This window comes from Crocuta crocuta, unplaced genomic scaffold, assembly GCF_008692635.1.
Source record: "Crocuta crocuta isolate KB4526 unplaced genomic scaffold, BGI_CrCroc_1.0 scaffold186, whole genome shotgun sequence".
NCBI lineage: Eukaryota > Metazoa > Chordata > Mammalia > Carnivora > Hyaenidae > Crocuta > Crocuta crocuta.
Window position 1 is genome coordinate 5,975,995 of NW_027551569.1, and position 20,431 is coordinate 5,996,425.

The 20,431-nt window shown below is 40.0% G+C and overlaps 1 protein-coding gene across 10 annotated transcripts in view; it reads right to left on the reverse strand.

Moving 5' to 3' along the window:
* The window catches only part of TTLL5 (tubulin tyrosine ligase like 5), a 279,463-nt gene that overhangs the window by 167,247 nt on the left and 91,785 nt on the right, over positions 1-20,431 (reverse strand). For all 10 annotated transcript variants that reach the window (XM_077750795.1, XM_077750794.1, XM_077750800.1 and 7 more), the window contains 6 exons: positions 14,604-14,761; positions 13,320-13,626; positions 8,759-8,879; positions 5,920-6,066; positions 4,480-4,583; positions 1,785-1,912 (listed from right to left, as the gene is read on the reverse strand). In XM_077750795.1, coding sequence (XP_077606921.1) covers positions 1,785-1,912; positions 4,480-4,583; positions 5,920-6,066; positions 8,759-8,879; positions 13,320-13,626; positions 14,604-14,761 — 965 coding nt within the window. The remainder of the gene's footprint in view (positions 1-1,784; positions 1,913-4,479; positions 4,584-5,919; positions 6,067-8,758; positions 8,880-13,319; positions 13,627-14,603; positions 14,762-20,431) is intronic.

The following is a 20,431-nucleotide window of genomic DNA, read 5'->3' on the forward strand; positions in this document are numbered from 1 at the left end:
TTCCTACATTTACTCACCCAACTCCATCTACTAGACAATAAACCTTATGAAGTCAAGGTACCACAGCAGTCCAATCACTATACCTAGCAACTATCACAATGTCTGACACAGAACAAGTGGTCTGGAAAAATGTGTAGAAGGAATGAAGAACAAACGAATAAACTAGCTCTAGAACTTAGAGAAGCTATGAATGCTTAAAGAATTGGGCTGATGTAGGCACTTATAGAAATATCATTCAATTATACAGTGAGTTCGATATAAATAGGCTTTTGTAGACGAGGCTCTGAACCAAAATAGTTTTTAAAACATTAACATTGAGGGGCGCCTGGGTGGCTTAGTCGGTTGGGCGTCCGACTTTCGCTTAGGTCATGATCTCGCAGTTCGTGGGTTCGAGCCCCGCGTCGGGCTCTGTGCTGACTGCCAGCTCAGAGCCTGGAGCCTATTTCAGAGTCTGTGTCTCCCTCTCTCTCTGACCCTCCCCTGCTCACGCTGTCTCTCTCTCTCTCCTAGAAATAAATAAAATAAAAATATTAAAACAAACAAACAAAAAAAAACATTAACATTGTTTCTTTGGGAACACTCACTCTACATTAAAGTGACCAATTATCCTGGCTATTTCCACCTTAGACTATGGGAGTCTTAACAGCAGGGAATGAGTCTCCATTTTTTTTTTTAATGTTTATTTATTTTTGAGACAGAGCATGAGTGGGGGAGGGGCAGAGAGAGGAGGAGACACAGAATCTGAAACAGGCCTCAGGCTCTGAGCTATCAGCACAGAGCCCAATGTGGGGCTCGAATCCACCAACTGTGAGATCATGACCTGAGCCAAAGTCGGACACTTAACTGACTGACCCACCCAGGTGCCCGAGTCTCCATCTTTTAACCTAGTGCTTCGTCTACTAACAGGAATTGGTGTAGATTTCCTTTGTCTTATACTTCCATCTAGATACTTTAAGGTACTGAGCTTTATTTATAACAGAACATCACCGCTATTTTTTTTTTTAATCATATGATATGAGCTAGATAGTTCGGTCCACATTAATTCCAAAATCCCCAATCATGGAGCCCTAGCAGTGAGCGCTTTTAGAAATGGATGGGAACATTCTGGGTTATCTCAGTGGCTGAAGAAAACTAATAGCATTTAGGATGTGGGATTAAGGATATTAGACATCCTACCAGGTACAGAACAGTCGCACACAACAAAAAATTCTTCTACCTCAAATGCCATTGCTGATGAGCTAGAGGAAGCAAGAAGTTTCACAAGAGTGGGAAACAAACAACCATTAGGAAAGACAGAAGAGCACAGATTAAGAGCGCAAGCTTTAAGCTGGGCAGACAAAAGTTCAAATTCTTGTCCCACTGCACCGTGAAAGGTACCTTTAAGCAAGTTACTCAGTCTCTTTCAGCTTCTGTTTTCTCATTTGTCAGAAGGTGAAAAGTAACACCCACTTCACATGGTTTTTGAAAGTAACAAAATCAAATCACATCCAACAGATTATAGTTATATGAGCACTCACTAAGTGTTAGCAATTATTATTAGCTTGTCCTGAAAAGCTTTCTGCTGTTAATTTTCATTAAAAAAAAAAAAAAAAATCAGACCATGTCCCTCTTCTGCTTTGAGGACAAAAATGTAATGCCTCCTCACGGCCCACCCCCACATTACAAAATTTCACCACTTCGGAGTCTGTTAGTGCTTAGGCAGCACATTATTCTTGGCTCTCCTTTGCAGGTCTCATTTTTTCACTCGTTCTTCTTATTTTTCATTAATTAGCCATCATACTTACCACCCTTTGCCCTGCTATCAGAATAACTGTTGCTGTTTTTAGAACTTTTTGAGTGAGTCCCCAGGAAGACACTTGCAGACTTGTTTTTTTGGGTATAAAAAGTCAACACCTCCTCCAGTTCAGCTTCACTGAAATGATGAGAGAGAGTATGGTCAGAACAGGAAGCTGTTCTGGAAAATCTTTCCACCAGATTTTATTATGGAAATGGAGTCAGCTGGAGAAGGGGAAAATAAAAAGTATGAGCTGAAAACTCCCTATTAATAGATGGTTAAATAGGAACACAAAGCAATCTAAAAAATTTAAAGCATGATAAGGCTTTATTCATCCCATAGTGAATTTTCCAGATGCACTGTCCAATATGGTAGCCACTAGGCATATAGGACTATTTAAATTTAAATGAATTAAAATTAAGTACATTTAAAAATTCTTCTCAGACCAGCCACATTTCACATAGTCAGTAGCTACAACGCAGAAGGTTCTGTTGGCAGCCATGTTCTCTGTCAGAGGTCAACAAACTGCACACTAATAACAATAAGGGGTCAAACCTGACAAGCAACCTGTTTTTTTTGGTTCCTTGCTAAAACTGGTTTTTATATTTTTAAAGAAGACAATGCTATAATGACCACATATATCCCACAAAGTCTGAAACATTATTATCTGGCCTTTCACAGTCTGCCCACCCCATGTCCAGATAACTGAAGTGTATTCACTAACGGGGTCACTTGTCATTTTAATTATCTATGTCAGAAATAAGACCTACCAGCATAACCACAGAAGAGTTTCCTAGCTATCTAGTCCATGACGGAAACGGAAATAGATGGTTCTAGGTCACTTCAAATGTTGAAATGATCTGCCCTTTATGATCATCCGCAAAATGGAAAGAAAGTATAAGGAATCTGATGAGGGCCCACAAGATTCTCCCAGGAAACATACTACGTGTGGATTTTTAACACCCGTGGCAGTTTCTCAATGGCCCTTTGTATTTTTTTTCCTGGAGCCTGGATGTATTCCAGATAAGTGGTCTTTAAACAGGCAAAATATTCCAGCATTATCACAAAGAACCTATATCCCATCTTCAGAATACATTGTAATGACAACCTAGGAAAATGTTTCTACAAATCTCAGAGTAAACTCCATGGTCTCCAAAGTGGTTGAGGGTCAAGTGCCATGAGGTAAGTACCTCAGTAACTGTGAAAGATCTACAGTTGAGGTTACAAATGGGGTGAATGCCTCTGCATGTCCATGTGCTTTTTTTGGCCCTTCACAGAAAGGGAAAGGGAAAGGTTAAGGCTGATCAAAATACAAACTGCCTGATACCTCCTCTCTTACCCTTTGTCCACTTCATAATTCATGTTCCCTTGCCTGACTCCTGCAGGTATCTAGATTTACCAACCTTGACAAAGGTATCCATGTACCTCCCCAAACATAATAAAAAACTGAGGCTAGAGTGTATTTCCAACAATCAACATTAAATGCACAATAGTAATAAATATGTTCCAGCATATTTTATCTCTAATTCTGGATCACTAATTTTAGTATATACTTTCTAGCAGTTAGGCCTGATAGAATACATATCATTTTTCAAAAGGTGGCTTTTCTTTTCCTTTTTTATATAGTAGGGATCTTAAAGATCCCCAGGAGGAACTAAACATTAATCTTCTAACTTTAAATGTAGAGACATTTTCTGAGCATAATCTAGTTTTTGTTCTTTCCTATTTTTATCATGTTGATGTAAGAAACTGTTTCTTGCTTTGTTTCTATACCTCCATTATCAATCATGTAACTCAAGACTCAAGAATGTCAACAGAATAACATTACACAGTTATGAACTCCTACAAAATGATGTATTTGTTTGCTGTGTGTTTAAGCACAAGATAGTGAGGCTATACAAAGTCTGTACAAGGTATTAAACACAGATCAGATGATGTTGGTGACTGATAAACCACCACCTGATTTAGCTTCATAAACCAACAAAGAATTGACTTTCTCCTGCTCGTCACTCCACAGTGACTTTGATGGTTGAAGACCAATAGGGTTATAGAGATGTTTTATCCTTTATTTGAGTGGTTTGTATGACTCTCTGTCTTAGAAAAAGGTCCTCCTTTTTCACAAAATTTTAAGTGAAATGCTTTTTTGTGTCCATTTCCTTTGGAAACACATTGTAAATGGACAAAATGGCCTGACTGATTTGTATCAAGACAGAGCTGAATGCTGAGATTTCCATCCTTAAAGCCTACCTCTACGCATAAAGGACTTGTTCCATTTTATATAAATTAGGCGTATCCCTCATGGTATTGAGAAACTGCCACTTCCTCAACTCACTCAACTTAGGCAAAATTTGGTCATCACCACTGCATCAGTAGGTCAGGCATAAACTAAGATTCAGTAAACACTGGAAGCCTCTAACTTCAGCTTTCCAAAGGGCTCTTTCAGTACTTCAAGTGGTGTGTGCTTTGAAGGCTGTCTAGAAATACAGCGCAGATACCCAGCATCAGCGTTCCGATAACTGAAACCATGAGGACAACAACATAATTGGCTGAGAAATGGAGAGGCCAAACCTATGAAACTCACTCTCTCATCCACAGAGGGATTTTACTCCCATTCCCATGCTGGAAACAAGGAAATACTGAGAATTGAATGGGGCAGTATGGAAGACAGAATAAGATAGTTTTTATTAATAAAGAGTATCTTCTACCTTGCTTGTCTGATGAACTCCTGAAAGTTTTCTGTATTCACCCCATCTTCCTCCTCTTCTTCAAGTTTCTTCTTTGATTTCTTTTCAGCCATCTGTTCTGTTTCCTACCCAGTCCCCAACCCGCAAAGGAAAACAGTAAGATAAAACTGACTCCTGATAAATGCATACTTCATCATTTGGTTTCATTACCATTGGGCTATTTTGTCTTTATAGTAGACACAATTCCTCCAGGTACTTTTGCCACCTATAAACTTGATATATTATTCTCTGTCACTATTTCATAAAACATTTGGCATTTCCAAATAAAAGTTGCAGAATAAATGTAAACTCTTATCATCTTTTTACTTTCTGCCCACAAAGCCCATTCAGAGAAGAACTTTTCACAACAGCTTAGTAACATCTGTGCTCACACTTGCAACTTCACCAGTATGAACACAGAGATACTGCATTTTATTACAATTAGGGAAAGGAAAGCTCGGTCTTGGAATGTAGTCCTATACCAGCATCCAAAGAGTAACTTCTTCACTTATATAAGACATACCAAAATCCTCAACAGACCTGGAGTAAATTGCAGCTATGGATTTTTTAAAATTAATATTCTACTAATCATTCCACATATCTTTACTAACATCACTTAAATTTCCAGGTCTCCATTTTCTCTTCTGCAAAATGACCATACTTTTTCTCCCAAATACTGTATTTCCAAAGCATTCTAAGACCCTTGGATATCAGATGCTTTGCAAAATATTCTAACTAAATAGTATATTTCCTGGTCTTGGTTGTAAAATGATGTCACTGTCTAAAACGTTCTCAAAAACAAAGTATAACTCTCTCAGGAAAAGAGATTATGTCATTCTATTAAATCCACTGTTCATTTGCTCTCAAGTGGTCAATTTACCACTGTCTACAGGCATAATAATGACAATGCAAATTAATCTAGCCCAAGATTCATCTCAGATACAGCAACACTCAAAGGGAATTTGCCTTTAAAAAAAAAAATGTTTATTTATTTATTTTTTAAGAGAGAGTGAGAGAGCGAGCGTACAAACAGGGGAGGGCAGAAAGGGAGACAGAGGATCTCAGGCAGGCTCCACACTGTCAGCACAGGGCCTGATGCAGGGCTCGAACCCATGAGCCATGAGACCATGATGTGAGCCAAAACCAGGAGTCGGGCACTTAACCAACTAAGTCACCCAGGCACCCTGGGAATTTGCCTTTTGATAAGCATTAACTATAGCGACTGGGCTTTCAGAAGTAATGAACAGCTTTCAGACCAGGTGGGTTAAGGAGTGAGGTCTAGCTCCCTGTAACAGTTACACACAAGGGATGACAATGATAGAAAAGAAAAGGACCTCCCCACCCAGCTGGACAGTGGCTTCTAGCCTGTTGCTAACAGTGTGTGGCAATCTAACACACATGAGTAAGAGATAAACCACCTACCTTGTTGTACACAATAATAAAATCACCCAGTTGGTGGGCCAAGATTCTTCTGCGTTCCAGAAGCGCCAATCGTCGACTGGGTAATACCATCCTCATTGAGTGTTGGAGGTTACTTGATGCTCGTTTAAGGAAGCGAACCACTAGCTCCTATTAAGAGTCATTAGAGAAAGAAAGTAGGGATTGTGGGAAGCAACAGAAGCCAAGGTACGAAGGATTTACCCAACAGAGATACGAGAAGAGGTGTACTACACGTTTCAACACGTAAGACCCAGAGCAAGAACATGAGGTACAGTAAGGATACGGAAAGACAAAACATAAGAAACTTACTCTCTTCCCTCAATAAGCCGACAATCAGAAAGGCAAAATAAATATGTATGCAAATAACTATCTATTAAAGAAGTAACTGCAAAAGTATCACAACCCACGTGCAAATAGCACTATGTAATTCGAAGTGCAGATACCACTTCTAACAGGGCAATCAGAGAAAGCTACTTATGGGAAAGGAGCTTTCACGGATAGTGGAAATTAAAACCATGGCAGTAGATGAAATCGACAGAGGTGAGAAGCAAGAGAAAGAACAGAAATATTCATAGGAAAGAAGAGGAAGAATCAGAGAAACGAAAGCAAAAAAAAACCCATGGTAGAAACACCAGAAATTTACAAGAAAACAAAAAGAAAAAACAAAAACAAACGAACAGACGAAAACAAGGAGAAAATAGTGCCATGGAAGCCAAGGGGGTTAAAGGCCTCAAGTCAAAAGTTTCCAAGAGGCTGGATCTGAAAAGGACCAAGACCAAGGACAAGGGCCTAGATCCGGGCGTTGTGAGATAATTTCAAGACAATGCTTCCAGTGGAGGAAATGGAACAGAAGGAAGAGGCTAAGAAGTTCACAGGTAATGAAGAATAGAAACCACTAATTTAAAAAGTTTAGTGATGAAGAAAAAGAAAGAACAGCTACTCTATGCTTGAGAGGTGACAGCTTCTTTTTTCCTTCTCCAAGATGAAGGGGGCTGGCAGGGGGGTAGTGCAGAGCGGAAAGTCATTAAAGGGGACAAAGGGCACATCTCACTTGGCATGGGGCAAGGGATTTTGAAATCTGAACAGATACCAATCAGATCATTCACAATATCACAAATGCTTCAAAGAGATATTTTGTGAGACCAGGGGCCTTAAATATAATTGTTCCTTGCCTCTCCACCCCCTGCAACATGACAAAATTGCCTTAAGATGATAGATTGAGGGACCTTCTATTGATGCACCTACTGTGAGTTGTGATAAAGCATCTCCAACCCTCACCTGGAGCAGAGAGAGCAATTCTACCCCTACCTTCCTCACCAACAAGACCACAATCACCAAGGAATGGGTTAGGGTGCTCTCAAGATACATTTTCAAATGGGAATGCAGAGAACTGGTATTAGGTTTTGCAGTGATGATCCTAAGCATTCTCGTAACAAATCCCATTGAGATCCTGTGTGAATTCCAAGCCAGCACTTAACATCGGTTACTCTCTTCTGCGCTATTTTTTCATTCCTTCAATTTGATTTTGGTTCATTGTCCTTTGGTGCTCATTTCCTCCAGCATAAAGGAACAGTCTCATAACCAGAGGGTTGGATTTTATGGTTCTACTCTGCTGTCTTTACTATAGGGTGGTTTAAGCTGTTATATTAAAATATTGTTTTTTCACAGTGGAGCAGACAAACTGACTCTCAAAAAGGCAGGTTCAATTTTCCACTTGGAAAGAGCAGAGCTAACATTTTCCACTGATGGTTGAAGGATTATTCACAATACACAAGGTTTTATCTCTGGGTTGTATTGGCTACTTTACTTTCGCCAGTTGTTTTCTGGGATATCAATCATGTTTTTATAATAAGTCTGGCATATTGCATGCCTCTTACATGCGGAGAACTGAACACTATGGTAGGGCCACCACTGAGATGGACAAAGTTTGCAGACTTCTCAGCCTTAAAAGTCACTCTCTTTTCAGTGACACATCCCTGTGGTTATACGGCAAAGAAGGGCTATGGCTTCTTCCATAAGTGTTGACCTTACCAAAGAGCGTAATGTTCCTGATCGTTCCAATTCAAAAAGAAAAACCAAACCTTGCTACAATATTAAATTCTAGGCATGTTCAAATGACTGATACACAGCAAAAATTATGACACAGTTTGTTTTCAGTCATCTAGGAACTTTATAAAATTTTAACTAGAAGAGAAATAATGTTAACATGGAGGATGGTACACTCTCGAGGACCTAGGACAAAGCACTGACTTTCAGAGTTAACACGACCCCTCAGGACGTAAAATAAAAGTCTTGAGATGCGTGGAAACAATGGAAAAACAAGTAAGGAACAACTGTAACATCTGGGCTCAAGTTCCAGTCCCACCATACACAAGCTGTGGGACCACAGGCAAATTACCTCCCTGCTCTAGGCCTTTGTTTCTGCATCTACAAAATGGGGACGGCAGCGCCTACATCAGAGTTCAGACAACATGAAGTTGCTTGAGAAAGGGCTCTAGGCTGTTTTTTGTTTTTTTTTTTGAGGGTTTTTTTGAGGGCTTTGCCCAGGGCCTGACATTGAATGAGCAATCAATTTCCATTTTTGGAATGAAATAAAGAGATGCCCTCAACACCCAGTGCAATGAACGTGGCCCTAGATCAAAGATTCAGTTCACATTAAAGTAAGAGAAATCCACAACTATCGTGTGGAATAACTCTGTCACCTGAAGAACATATTGCTCTTTACCCTAGCTAAAAACAAAACAAAACAAAACAATGGAAGAAGAGGAGGAAAGAAAAGAAACAGGGGAAGTGAAAAAGGTTCCAACAAGAAGAGCCTCACCATCTGTTCATCCTCTTTGGCAGCCCAACTGGCACTGAACGTTTGACCTCCACTGTCTTTCATCAGGCGAATTTGAACATGCTGGAGATAGGCAGAGAATGCTATTCGGGCCTGCACTTTGCTACAGAAATCCAAAACGACATACCGTTACAAGACAGAATGGTAGGCCTACTAAATGTGTACTTGCCTCACTCAAAGCGGGTGCTGAGGATCCTCTTGTCAGGAAGGGTCAAAAAAATGACGCCCGTCATGCAGTCAGTGAATAAAGATTCCTTCTACACAGTACATGAGTTGTTTTTTCCTACTAGCAGAATCAAAGATGGAGAATCCTATTTATTTTCTCCTTATTGACACAGAGGAAAAATCAAACAGGAATGGGAAACCAGGTTTCCTATTCTTACACCTTATCGCTGAACTTTTTACCAACTTTCTTGGGGGAGATGGACAGGAAAAGTATCAAATCTTCACAAGAACCTTTGCATTAACGTAGAATGCCTCAGAGGCCCATAAGTATACGGTCAGCAGTTGGTGCAAAAGTATGCTTTTGCTATGGAAACTAATATTTCTGGTGTGCAAAGGCCCCCAAAGCAGGAAATAGATAAATCCTACAAAGGAACTTTTGAGACCAAATTTTAAGGTCCTGCTTTTCTCAACTACAAGACAGGAATGGCTGGAGCCCAGAACAAATGAGTGAGGTCCAACAGAGTTTGGCGTGGATGAACTGGCAGGCTGGGACCAGCCCAGATGTTCAGTGGGAAAACAAAATCGTTACATGTGGTGAAAAAAGCACCTCAGCGACATCACTGGTGAACTCAGCAGATTTCTGCTTGGTGGTCTCGGCTGGAAACAAGGAAATCTGCTCAAGCTAAGGTTTAGAAGATGGAAAGGCCAGAGACTCACTGACGATTTTCACTTCAGCTGCTAACTGTAGCAGATCTGTTTTCCTTCAGAAGAGATTTTGGTTACTTCAGCTGATCGGCCTTCTGACACTCTAGCCAGAATTACATCAGTGAAGATTAGGGCCCAACACAAACTCTGTTTACAATCCTCACACATGCAATCACTGAATGCTTTCTATTCACTGTTCCTCCAATGTGAGGATGAAGGACTTGACCAGAGTAAACTGGACATCCTAAGAGGGCCTACGTCTAACTTCTGTGTATGTGCTGGAGGGACTGAGGAGAGGGGAGTCCGGCTGAAAAGCAGATTTGCTCTTGAGAGTTTAATATAGAAGATCTTCAAAGCATAAAACAGAAATAAGGCTACATCTTTCTTACTAATAGGGATAGTTTATGGGAGCACCATATGATTTGGAAAAAACAAATGTCTACTTTCAATATTTTCAAATTTCTCAACAAGGACACACTTATATACTTGTTCATCTGGAGACCATATGCCACTGTCCCCTCAACCATTTATTTACTTACAAGATGAAATAAATGAAAAAGATTCTTAATTTTGGCCCACAAATTCACTTGCTATCTAACGAGGTAGAAATGGCATGTTTCACATATCTCCAAAGTAGCAGAATGTCTCACTTTATTAATTATTCCTCTAACGCTAAAACATGAAGGTCTATTGGAGAAGGGAATTATCACTTCGAAGTTGAGATTTCAATCATTCTTTTGTTGCAAATCATTGCCACAAATCAAATGAACAAGTTGTTAATTCCAAGACTGCCCCTAAGGTATTTGGACCCACTGGCTGTCTAGGCATCTTCAACAAACCACAAAAGATGAAAGGATGAAAACTGAAATGATTTTTACCAGTGAAACTTGTTTTTAAAAAATAAAAGCTCATATGGATCCTCAGAGTAAAAAATACACAACGAAAGGCTAGGGGCTGGAGTCTCGAATCCTTACCATGGCCTCCTTGAGCTCTCTCAGTAGCCACTGAGATGCTGGGCAGAATCATGAGTAGCTACAGGAAACAATCTGAAAACCACTCATTTGCATTAGCACACCAGGCAACTACAACAGTTTACTCACTGAAAGTCAGATCCATAAGATTTATGAAGAAACAATTTCAACAACCACTAAGTAGAATGTTTTTGCTGGAAAGGGCCTCAGAATATAATCCAGTGGTTTTCAAATGTTCTATTTCAACTCAGTGGAATCCTTTTTCCCCTTCAGAAAGCACAGTTTGAAAAACATTTGTCTAACCTTATACCTTAGCCTGAAAGAAAAGGGAACTGAGGCATGGAGCAGCTCTCTGACTGGCCACCACGATCACACAGCCAGTTGGTGAAGACTAAAAAGTGAGAGACAGTCTTAGTCTTGCAACAGTTCAGCGAGCTCTCTATTAACAGACCTACTGCCATTCTCCATGACACTCTTCCAAACCTTAACTCCATCTCCACAGCTCCCCAAACCCCGATGTCACCCACCACCCCTGCAAATAAGAACGGCCCTGTAACTTAGTAAATAAAGGCCATCATGCATAAATACCTAAACTTCTTTCCTCTTTAACTTCTAACTACTACATTCAACCCATAGTGCTTTCTTTCCAACTTAATGGGAAGAGATATCCCTCCAGTGACCTCTTTCACCTTCCTTTAGGGCCCTTCTCTATCTGTATGTCCATTTCTGCATCTCTGGTCTTCTTACCATCAAGCCCTTCCCCTAGTCCATGAATACGCACCAGAATCCCCATCTTTGAAAAAAAAAAAAATCCTTTCCTCTTAGCTCAGTCCTCACTCTCTCTGATGTGTTCTCATCTTCTTTTCATTGCCAAATCCTCTGAATAAGTTAGCTTGCACTTGCTTTCTTATTTCTCAACTCATTGGTTCTCACAATTCAGAGGCTGGCCCTGTGTCAGAAATGCAGGAGTCTCTTTTCACTCTTCACGCTCTCGCAGGCTGTCTGAAGCATGCTACAGCTTGGGGCTCTCATTCTGGAGCTTCTACCACACTCCCACCTCTGAAGCTGATGCTTACCTTTCTAAGTGCTAGTTCCTATCTCTTTACTATTAAACACTGGTTTTCCCCAGGGCTCAATTCTCCTCCTTTTCTCCCGTCTATACTTGCTGGACTAACGTGAATTGGACAGGCTCATTCACTCTGAAGTTCTTAACTAGCAACTGCCCGATCATGTTCAACTCTGACCCTCGGAGTGGTATCTTCACCTACCCCCTGAACCACTGCATCCCAGAGCCCTTCCGCCTCACTGTGCCCCAAATCAAACTTCCTTTTTACCCCGAAACCAACTCCTATGCTCCTTATTTTGCCAAGTTTGGAAAAATCCAGCCTCTCTCAAGGCTGGATTCTTACATCTACAGAGACCAAGCCCTGCCAATTTTAACTCGCAAATTTCATCCGGTCCATCCCAATCTCTCCACTCCTAGAGTTGTGGCTCTGGTCTAGGCCTTCCTCTTTCTGGCTCTGGACTACTGTGACAGCCCCTAACTCACTTTTCTGCCTTTAGTTCTCCTCTTATCCATAACTGTCCCACAATGCACCCAGAATTTACTTTCTAAATCAAGGTCTGACCATATCATTCATCTGCTTAAAAATTATCCATCTAGAAAATACCATTCCAGCTCTGCTTAAAGCCCTTTATGATCAAATAATGTCCAATTCTTTAGTCTTATCTCTTATTGCACACTTCTCACCATGTAACTCCACTTCGCAAGCCCAGGTTTCGCAAACTCTCCAAGCTCATTCCAAATTCAAGGCCTTCAGACTTGCTTTTCCGCCTGAGACATTCTGCCCCCTGATATTCCATGACTTAGCTCCTTCTCATCATTCCGGACTCACCTCAAAGGTTACCTCTTCATGCCTGAACACTACAATCTAAAGACACCCTCTGCCCATTTACACTCTAACACGACTCCCTGTTCTGTCTTCGTTGCCCTACTTACTGCCTGAAATTCCCTTGTTTCCTTGTTTACCATCAGTGACCCCCATGCGACTGTAAGCCCCACGAGCCGGTCTTGGTCTCTACTGTAACACTACACTGCCTAGCACATTCCCGCACGGAGCAGGTGCTTGATAAACTTCTGCTGAGGGGCTGAATGAATGATTAGACTATCACATCTCTGTGACTTTATTTCCTCTACTGGCACTTTTGCACTTAGCTGTCACCTCTCAGCCCTCCTGGCATCCTACTCATCAGCCAAAGCCTGATTCAAATATTGCCACCTCCCTAATGTCTCTCTAGGCCTCTCAGGCAAGATCAGTCACTCCGTTTTCTGTCTCTAAGAGCACTTGGTCCATATCGGCGCCCCTGCTCTTTAAGGATCCCTACACAAAACCGTGAGCTGCTTGAACTCTGCGCTTTTAGTGACTGACACTCAATCCCAACAAGTATTTGTTGGGCCAGTGAAATCTGGGTTGGATCACAGCACTATACCTTGGACAAGTAACTTCTCTTAACAATTAATCATATTAAAAATAACATCAAAGTAATTACATCCTTCCCTAGTAACAACAGTAATAAAATCAGAGTCATTACGTCACAAGACCACTGTAAAAAAAGGAAAATGGCTGTAAGGCCACCAGCACAGGCCCTGGTACACAATACAAGTTATCGGTTTTACTATTATAATTACAAAAGGTACATACCTAAGATTGCCGTTATCTTGCAGAATCTGCATCAGGTTAAGTTTAGGCGCTGACTCCTGAGTCTCAACTTTGCAGCACTGTTCACCTTTATTATTCCATTCAGAAACTTTCACGGCATTTTCTTTGGGTGAATTTTCTACCATACCAGTCAATGGGGGGGTGTATTTGGCTTGATTTTCTCCAAGGGACCCTGCAGACTCCTCCTGGGAAACCTCCTGTTCTTCATCTTCATTGTCTAATGCAACTTCTTCCTCCTCTTCACTCTCTGTCTCAGTTTTAACATTCATTTCAGCTGGTTGAGTGATCACTAAATGCGAAGAATCACTAATGTGGCTGAAAACAGACTAAATTTTCTTCTCTCCCAATACCTTCCTTTTATCTTTTTAATAAAATCCCATTTCTAAATCAGACCACAATCGAGGCACAAAATCAACAGCATACACAGGCCGCTCTCCAGTCTTACGTAGTTTAAGAGCCTACAATGACCTCCATTAGAGTTCACGTTCCTCACCACAATATCAATGGCTCTCTCTCAACTTCAGGCAAACATCTTGGGTAGAGTAATCTCTACAGTGGGTTGGAGGTTTTCAGAAGGGCACAAAGGGCAGGGCGACATTATTCTATCCTATGTTTATTCATTATCTTTCTCTTTCACTGACTTGGAAGATCTGTGAGGGTAAGGACTATCCCTTTTTTATTGACCCATAAAACCCTAGTGACCAACGTGCATGATACAGGTGCTCAACAAAGGAGGGAAGTCGGTGGGGGAGGGAAGTCGGAGGAGGAGGGAAGGGAGGAAGGAAGTCAGTCAATCAATCATGACAAACAGATCTGTAACATGGGAGCATCTTGGAGAGAAAGAAATTCCTCTTTGTTCATGTTTAAAATATTTATATGATTTGGCAATGTCAAGGGATGAACTAGCTTTAATACCTAATTATAAAAAGCCTGAACAATACTGCTCAGGGTTCCATTAAATTTAAGCTAAAGTGTTTCTTTCTATTTATTTTTCTTTACATCTCAAGTGGTTAGCCATGTGATGCTGAAATGAAGAGCAAAAGCCAAAATGTGCTTCAGTTATTCCTCAGTACAAATCTTACAGACTGGAAGGTTTAGAAACTTACAATCTTTTGAAATTAAGTTTCAGAGAAAAAGACTATCCAAAAAAATTAAACGTATGTGATGAGGAAGGTTCTGATTCATTAAGTATGAACTAAGATGCTGATTAACTGAGACTGACACAACCCAGACAATGGACTTTGGCATAAGCTCACCAGCAGGTACCTGGGTATTTTGGCCTCATTGCCCTCAATCTGCCATTCCGTCGTCGACGTTTCCGCACCTCCAAAGACAAGAGCTTCCTCTCATAGAGGGCAGCGTGCAGTTTGGCCTTGGAGTTCATACTCTCTACCTTCAATTCCGGTGCTCCATCAACAGCCAGTCTATGGAAAAAAACAATATGGTAGCTACAGCCTTCAGAGAACTATCCTTTATTCCAAGGCTAAGCTTGACAGAGTTCTGTAACAACAACAGGTTGGGTATAGTACCTCTAGTGAATTCTAAAAAGTTTTGTAAGTGAGAATATTGGAATCTACATTAAAACTCCCCTAAGAGGGGTGCCTGGGTGGCTTAGTCGGTTGAGCGTCCGACTTTTGCTTAGGTCATGATCTCGCGGTTCGTGGGTTCGAGCCCCGCGTCGGGCTCTGTGCTGACTGCCAGCTCAGAGGCTGGAGCCTGTTTCAGTCTGTGACTCCCTCTCTCTCTGTCCCTCCCCTGCTCACGCTGTCTCTCTCTCTCTCTCTCCCAGAAATAAATAAAACATTTAAAAAAAAAAAAGGAAAAAAAAAAACCTCCCCTAAGAACCTGTCTGAATTTGTTAAATATTCTGAACAAAAATATATCTGAAGACAATGTTTAAGTGTTTTTAAAGTATTCAGTCATACTGGCTGACTGTTTACCGCAAAAGCCATAAAGTGCTACCCAGAACCTTATACCGAGGGATGACTGGGAGATACTGGCAACACTTTCATTCTTAAGCTGGGTGGTGGCTAGAGGGGTCTATTTTATTGCTATTCATTATAATTTACTCAGACTCATACAAATATTCTTCAAATGTATATGCTATTTAATAAATACAAATTTGGCAGAAGTTGAGACGGGGGATGAACGTTTGATAGCCTGTGAATGTGGTAGCACAGAGGTAAGACTTATGGGGGAAAGTCTTAGTCAAAAGGTACCAAGACCCTGAGGCATACCAAGTCTCAAACATTCCAACAAAAGGAACTGGTCCCTAAGAGTCCACTTAGTTACAGGAGGAGGTAGGGGGCAATTACAGGTAATTACAGGTCAGGAGTTAAGAGTCAGAGGCACAGACAAGGGAAGGGAGCAGATGGTGGACAAAGCCAAGTTCAGTCAGGTCAGAATGGGAAATAGGGTAGACAGGGGATGGCAGCAGATACATTAGGCATTAGTTAAAGTACGATAAATCATAAGTTAGGGAAGTGACCGGCATCAGGCCCAATCCAAACAGGGACGTGGGCAAAGTACTGGGCAGGCAAAGGTAACTAGGTCAGCAAAGAGAGAGAGGCATCTTAGTCATTGAATCAGAAAAGAAGTACCCATGTCCGTGTCTAAAGTAGGCGGCTAACTCTGCATACTCAGAACTCAAGATCTGTTGGCTGTGAACTGTCTCTCTTGAACCCCCGGAAATCAAATTGTATTCTCTTTGTGGTCAAGGAATCATCCTCCTTTCTGAGAGTTTTCAATCTCTAAGCATGATGGAAAAGCTGTGTCTTTTGGTCTATTTAGGTGTTTCAGAGATTTCTGAGTGGATAAACTGGACAGTAAATCTTCCAGAAGCTTTCTCTAGAGCAGGAAACAGCCAAGAACAGAGACGGTCCTGACACACAGGGGCAGACACCGGAAGCAAATTAATAAACTTTAAAAATAGATCAGAGACAGCTTACCCAAAACTGAACACTGCACCTCCTCACACACACGTTTGTGAACATAGATTTTTAGCCAGTTAAAGAAAATGAAATAAAACTAACATTTTAAAATAACATCTATGAGCTTCTAAGAAACTCTGAATAGACCAACATATTCTAAGTATTACAAGGGATGGAGGTAGGGAATAATGGAGAAACTTTGAATCTGACAAACAGAATTAATACTTCTATGAGGGTAAAGACCAGGGTTGTCTTGCCAATCACTGGATCAGAGATGGTCCTGAGCCTGCCCAGCGCAGAGTTGACATACCATTAAAATTTTTAAATAAACAACGAATCCCCTATAAGTAAATTACAATACCTGTTAGCTACACCTACCCCATTTTATGTTTCTAACATTGTATTCTGAAAATATTTACACAAACAGAAAAGCTTTAAGAACTGTACAGCAGGGGCGCCTGGGTGGCTTAGTCAGTTGAGTGTCTGACTTTCGCTTAGGTCATGATCTCGCGGTTCGTGGGTTCGAGCCCCGCGTCGGGCTCTGTGCTGACTGCCAGCTCAGAGGCTGGAGCCTGTTTCAGTCTGTGACTCCCTCTCTCTCTGACCCTCCCCTGCTCACGCTGTCTCTCTCTCTCTCTCTCTCTCTCCTAGAAATAAATAAATAAAACATAAAAAAAATTTAAAAAAAAAGTGTACAGCAGACATCCGTGTACCTGTTGCCAGGTTTCTGCAATAAATATATTGCTATATCTGTTTCCGCACATATATATCCAACCATCCCTTCCTTGTTCATCCATCAATTCATCTAATTTTTAAAGCATTCCAAAGTTATACACAGATGTCAGTGCACTTTGCACCTAAAGGCTCTAACATGCATATCATTAATAGCTAGAAATCAGTATTTGTTTTATAGGGCTTTTGGTGTTTTGGTTTTCTGTTTTTGCTTAGTTTGTTTGTGGGTGAGCTAAACACTGTATACAGCAAAATATCCAAATATTCGATGACCATTTGGTGGATTCTGACAAATGCCTAGAACTATATAACCCGAACTCTAACATCACTACCGCCTCAGAAAGTTCTCATGAAGCTTCCCAGTCAATCCCAGCCTCATACTCCTAAAGGAGACCACTGTCCTAAGTTTTTTCGTTACATATTAGGTTTGCCTATTCTAGAACTTCTTACAAATGGAATTATACAGTATGAACTCTTGTAAGTTTCCTTTCATTCTGCATGTTTTAGGGATTCATGCATGTTGTGTGTTTCCGTATTTGTGCCTTTGTGTGGCTCAGGGTTAGTCCACTCTATGAATAATCCACAGCCCCCCTACTCTCTGGTTGTTGGACCCTTAAGTTGTTTCTAGTTTTGGAATATTATGAATGAAGCTGCTGTGAACGTTTTTGGACAAGTCGTTTTGTGGTTACGTTTTTCATTCCATCGGGGTAGAGATCTCAGCATGGAGCTTTCAAGGCTGATAAACTGCCAGACCTCTCCTGAAGAATGTGTACCAGTTTCCGCTGCCAATGACAATGCAGCAGAGCTCCATTAGCTCCACATCCTCATCATCTGATGCTGTCGGTCATTTTCTGGTTGTTCCCAGCTTTACTGAGCTATAGCTGACAAAATTGCAATGTATTTAAAGTGGACAACACAACGACAAAATGTTAGCCATTCTGCTAGATTTTAGTGGTATCTCATAGTTTAATTTGCAATTCTCTGATAATTAATGTTATCAAGCACATTTTCAGGAGCATATTGGCCACTCGTATACCTTCTTTTTGAAGTGTCTGTCCAGACATCTCACCCATTTGTAAGAGGGTTGACTGTCTTCTAATTATTCAGTTATAGGAGTTTGTTATATTCTCTAGACACCAGACCTTTGTTTGATGAATACCTTCACCAGGTTTATGGTCTGTCTGGTCACTTTCCTAACAGTATGTGATGATAATTTTGAGAAAATCAAGCTTGTCATTTTTTCCTTTTTGGGTACCACTTTCTGTGTCATGTTTAAAACTTTTGCCAAGCCCAAAGTCCCAAAGACATTGTCCTAGATTTTCCTCAAGAAATTTTATCGTAAGAGCTTTTCTGTTTATGTCTATGAATCATCACTAATCTTTCTGGGAAACAGGGGTTGAGGTTCATTTTAAAAAGTACGATATCCAGTTCTAGCCCTATGTGTTAACAAGTTTCCTTTCCCTATTAGATTACTTTGGGCCTTTTGATTGAAGTCAAATGACCATATCAATATAGATCTATTTCTGGACTCTTTATTCTGTTCCACTGATAAACATGCCACAGTTTTGATTACTATAGCATTGTAGTATTTCTTTAAGTAAGGTAACCTAAGTCTTTTTCAAGATTACTTTGCATACTCTAAGTATCCAAAAAAAAAAAAAAGTTAAGTCAATTTCTGCTTTGGTGAAGAAAAATATAGTGAATTTCTACCAAATAATCTACTGGAATAATGACTGGAATTGCACCAGATCTTTAGATCAGTTTGGGGAGAATGGACATTTTTTGGTAATATTAAGTCTTCTAATTCATGAGCATCACATATCTCCCCACTTATTGAGATCTTTCATTTCTTTCAGTAATATTTACTGAATATTTAGTTTTTACTGTATAGGTATTAAACATTTTTATAAAATTTATCCTTGAGAAATTTGTATTTTCAAACACTACCATAAACAAAATTTTAAATTTCACCTTCAAATTATTTACTGCTAGTATATAAAAATAATTAGGTTCAAAGACCTTGCTAAGTGCACTTACATGTTCTTGTAGTTATTCCATAGATGCTTTAAGATTTCCTATTAACTAGATCATATCATCCAAGATGAAAGATATTTGATTTCTTCACTTCCAATCTGTATGCCTTTTCTTCCCTCAACCCGTGCTTCATTGTACAGCTTGGGACTTCTAGTATAAAGTGACTACAAATGGCAAAAATGGACATCTTGCTATCTTACTACTCATAGAAGGAAGCCTTCAATATTTTACCATTAGGTATGATGTTAGCAATAGAGTTTTCATAGATGGCATTTACCAAATGAAGAAATTCCTTCTGTTTCTGATTTGCTAAGAGTTTTTCTCATAAATGTGTTGAATTTCATCAGATGCTTTTTTTGCATCTAATAAAATGGTCATCTGGTTTTTTTCCCTTTGTATATGGTGAATTATATCGATGAATTTTCAAATGTTAAACCAACCTTTCAATGTTTTTCCATTACTAGAAAAACCTCTCTTAGTCATCCGTATTACCCTTTTTTTGTACTGGTGGACTCAATTTGCTAATATTCTTTTAAGAAATTTTGTGTCTCTGTTCATGAAGATATTAGCCTGTAATATTCTTTTTTAATGTATAGTTATTTACATTGAGAGAGAGAGCACATGCACGAGACAGGGAGGGGCAGAGAGAGAATCCCAAGCAGGCTCTGCACTGAAAGCAGAACCATGAAATCATGACCTAAGCCAAAATCCAGAGTCGAACACTTAACTGACTGAGCCATCCAGGCGCCTCAGACACTTATTAAAAATGTCTTTGTCAGGCTGTGGTGTCATAATTAATGTTAGCATCATTAAATGAATTGGGAAGTGTCTCTTCTATAGTTTTGAAAGAGTTCATGTAAGATCAGTGCTGTTCTTCCTCAAACGCTTGATAGAATTCACAAGGGAAACTACTGAGCTTCGGGTTTTCTTCGCAGAAAGATTATTGATTACAAATTCAATATTCTGAATAGATATGGGGCTATTCAAACTTTCTGTTTCAACTTGTATCAGTTTTGCTAAGTATTCCCTCCTAAGGAATTCAGACATTTCATCTAGGTTGTCAAAGCAGCGGAATAAGGTTATTAATAACATTCCCTTAATGTCCTTTTTATGTCTGTAGGATCTATAAATTACTTCCCTCTTTCCTATCTGATACTGGTAATTAGTGTTCTTTCTTCTTACTAGATCAGTCTATGTAAGACTTTATGAATTCTATCTTACCAGTGAACAATTTTAGATTTTACTGGTTTTCTTTATTGTTTGCCTTTCATTTAATTGATTCCTATCCTTTACTATGTCCATTCTTCTACTTACATGGTTTTATCTAGGTTTCATAAAATGGAACATTAGATCAGTGATTTAGACCTCTGTTTTCTAACACAAGCATTTAAAAAGCTA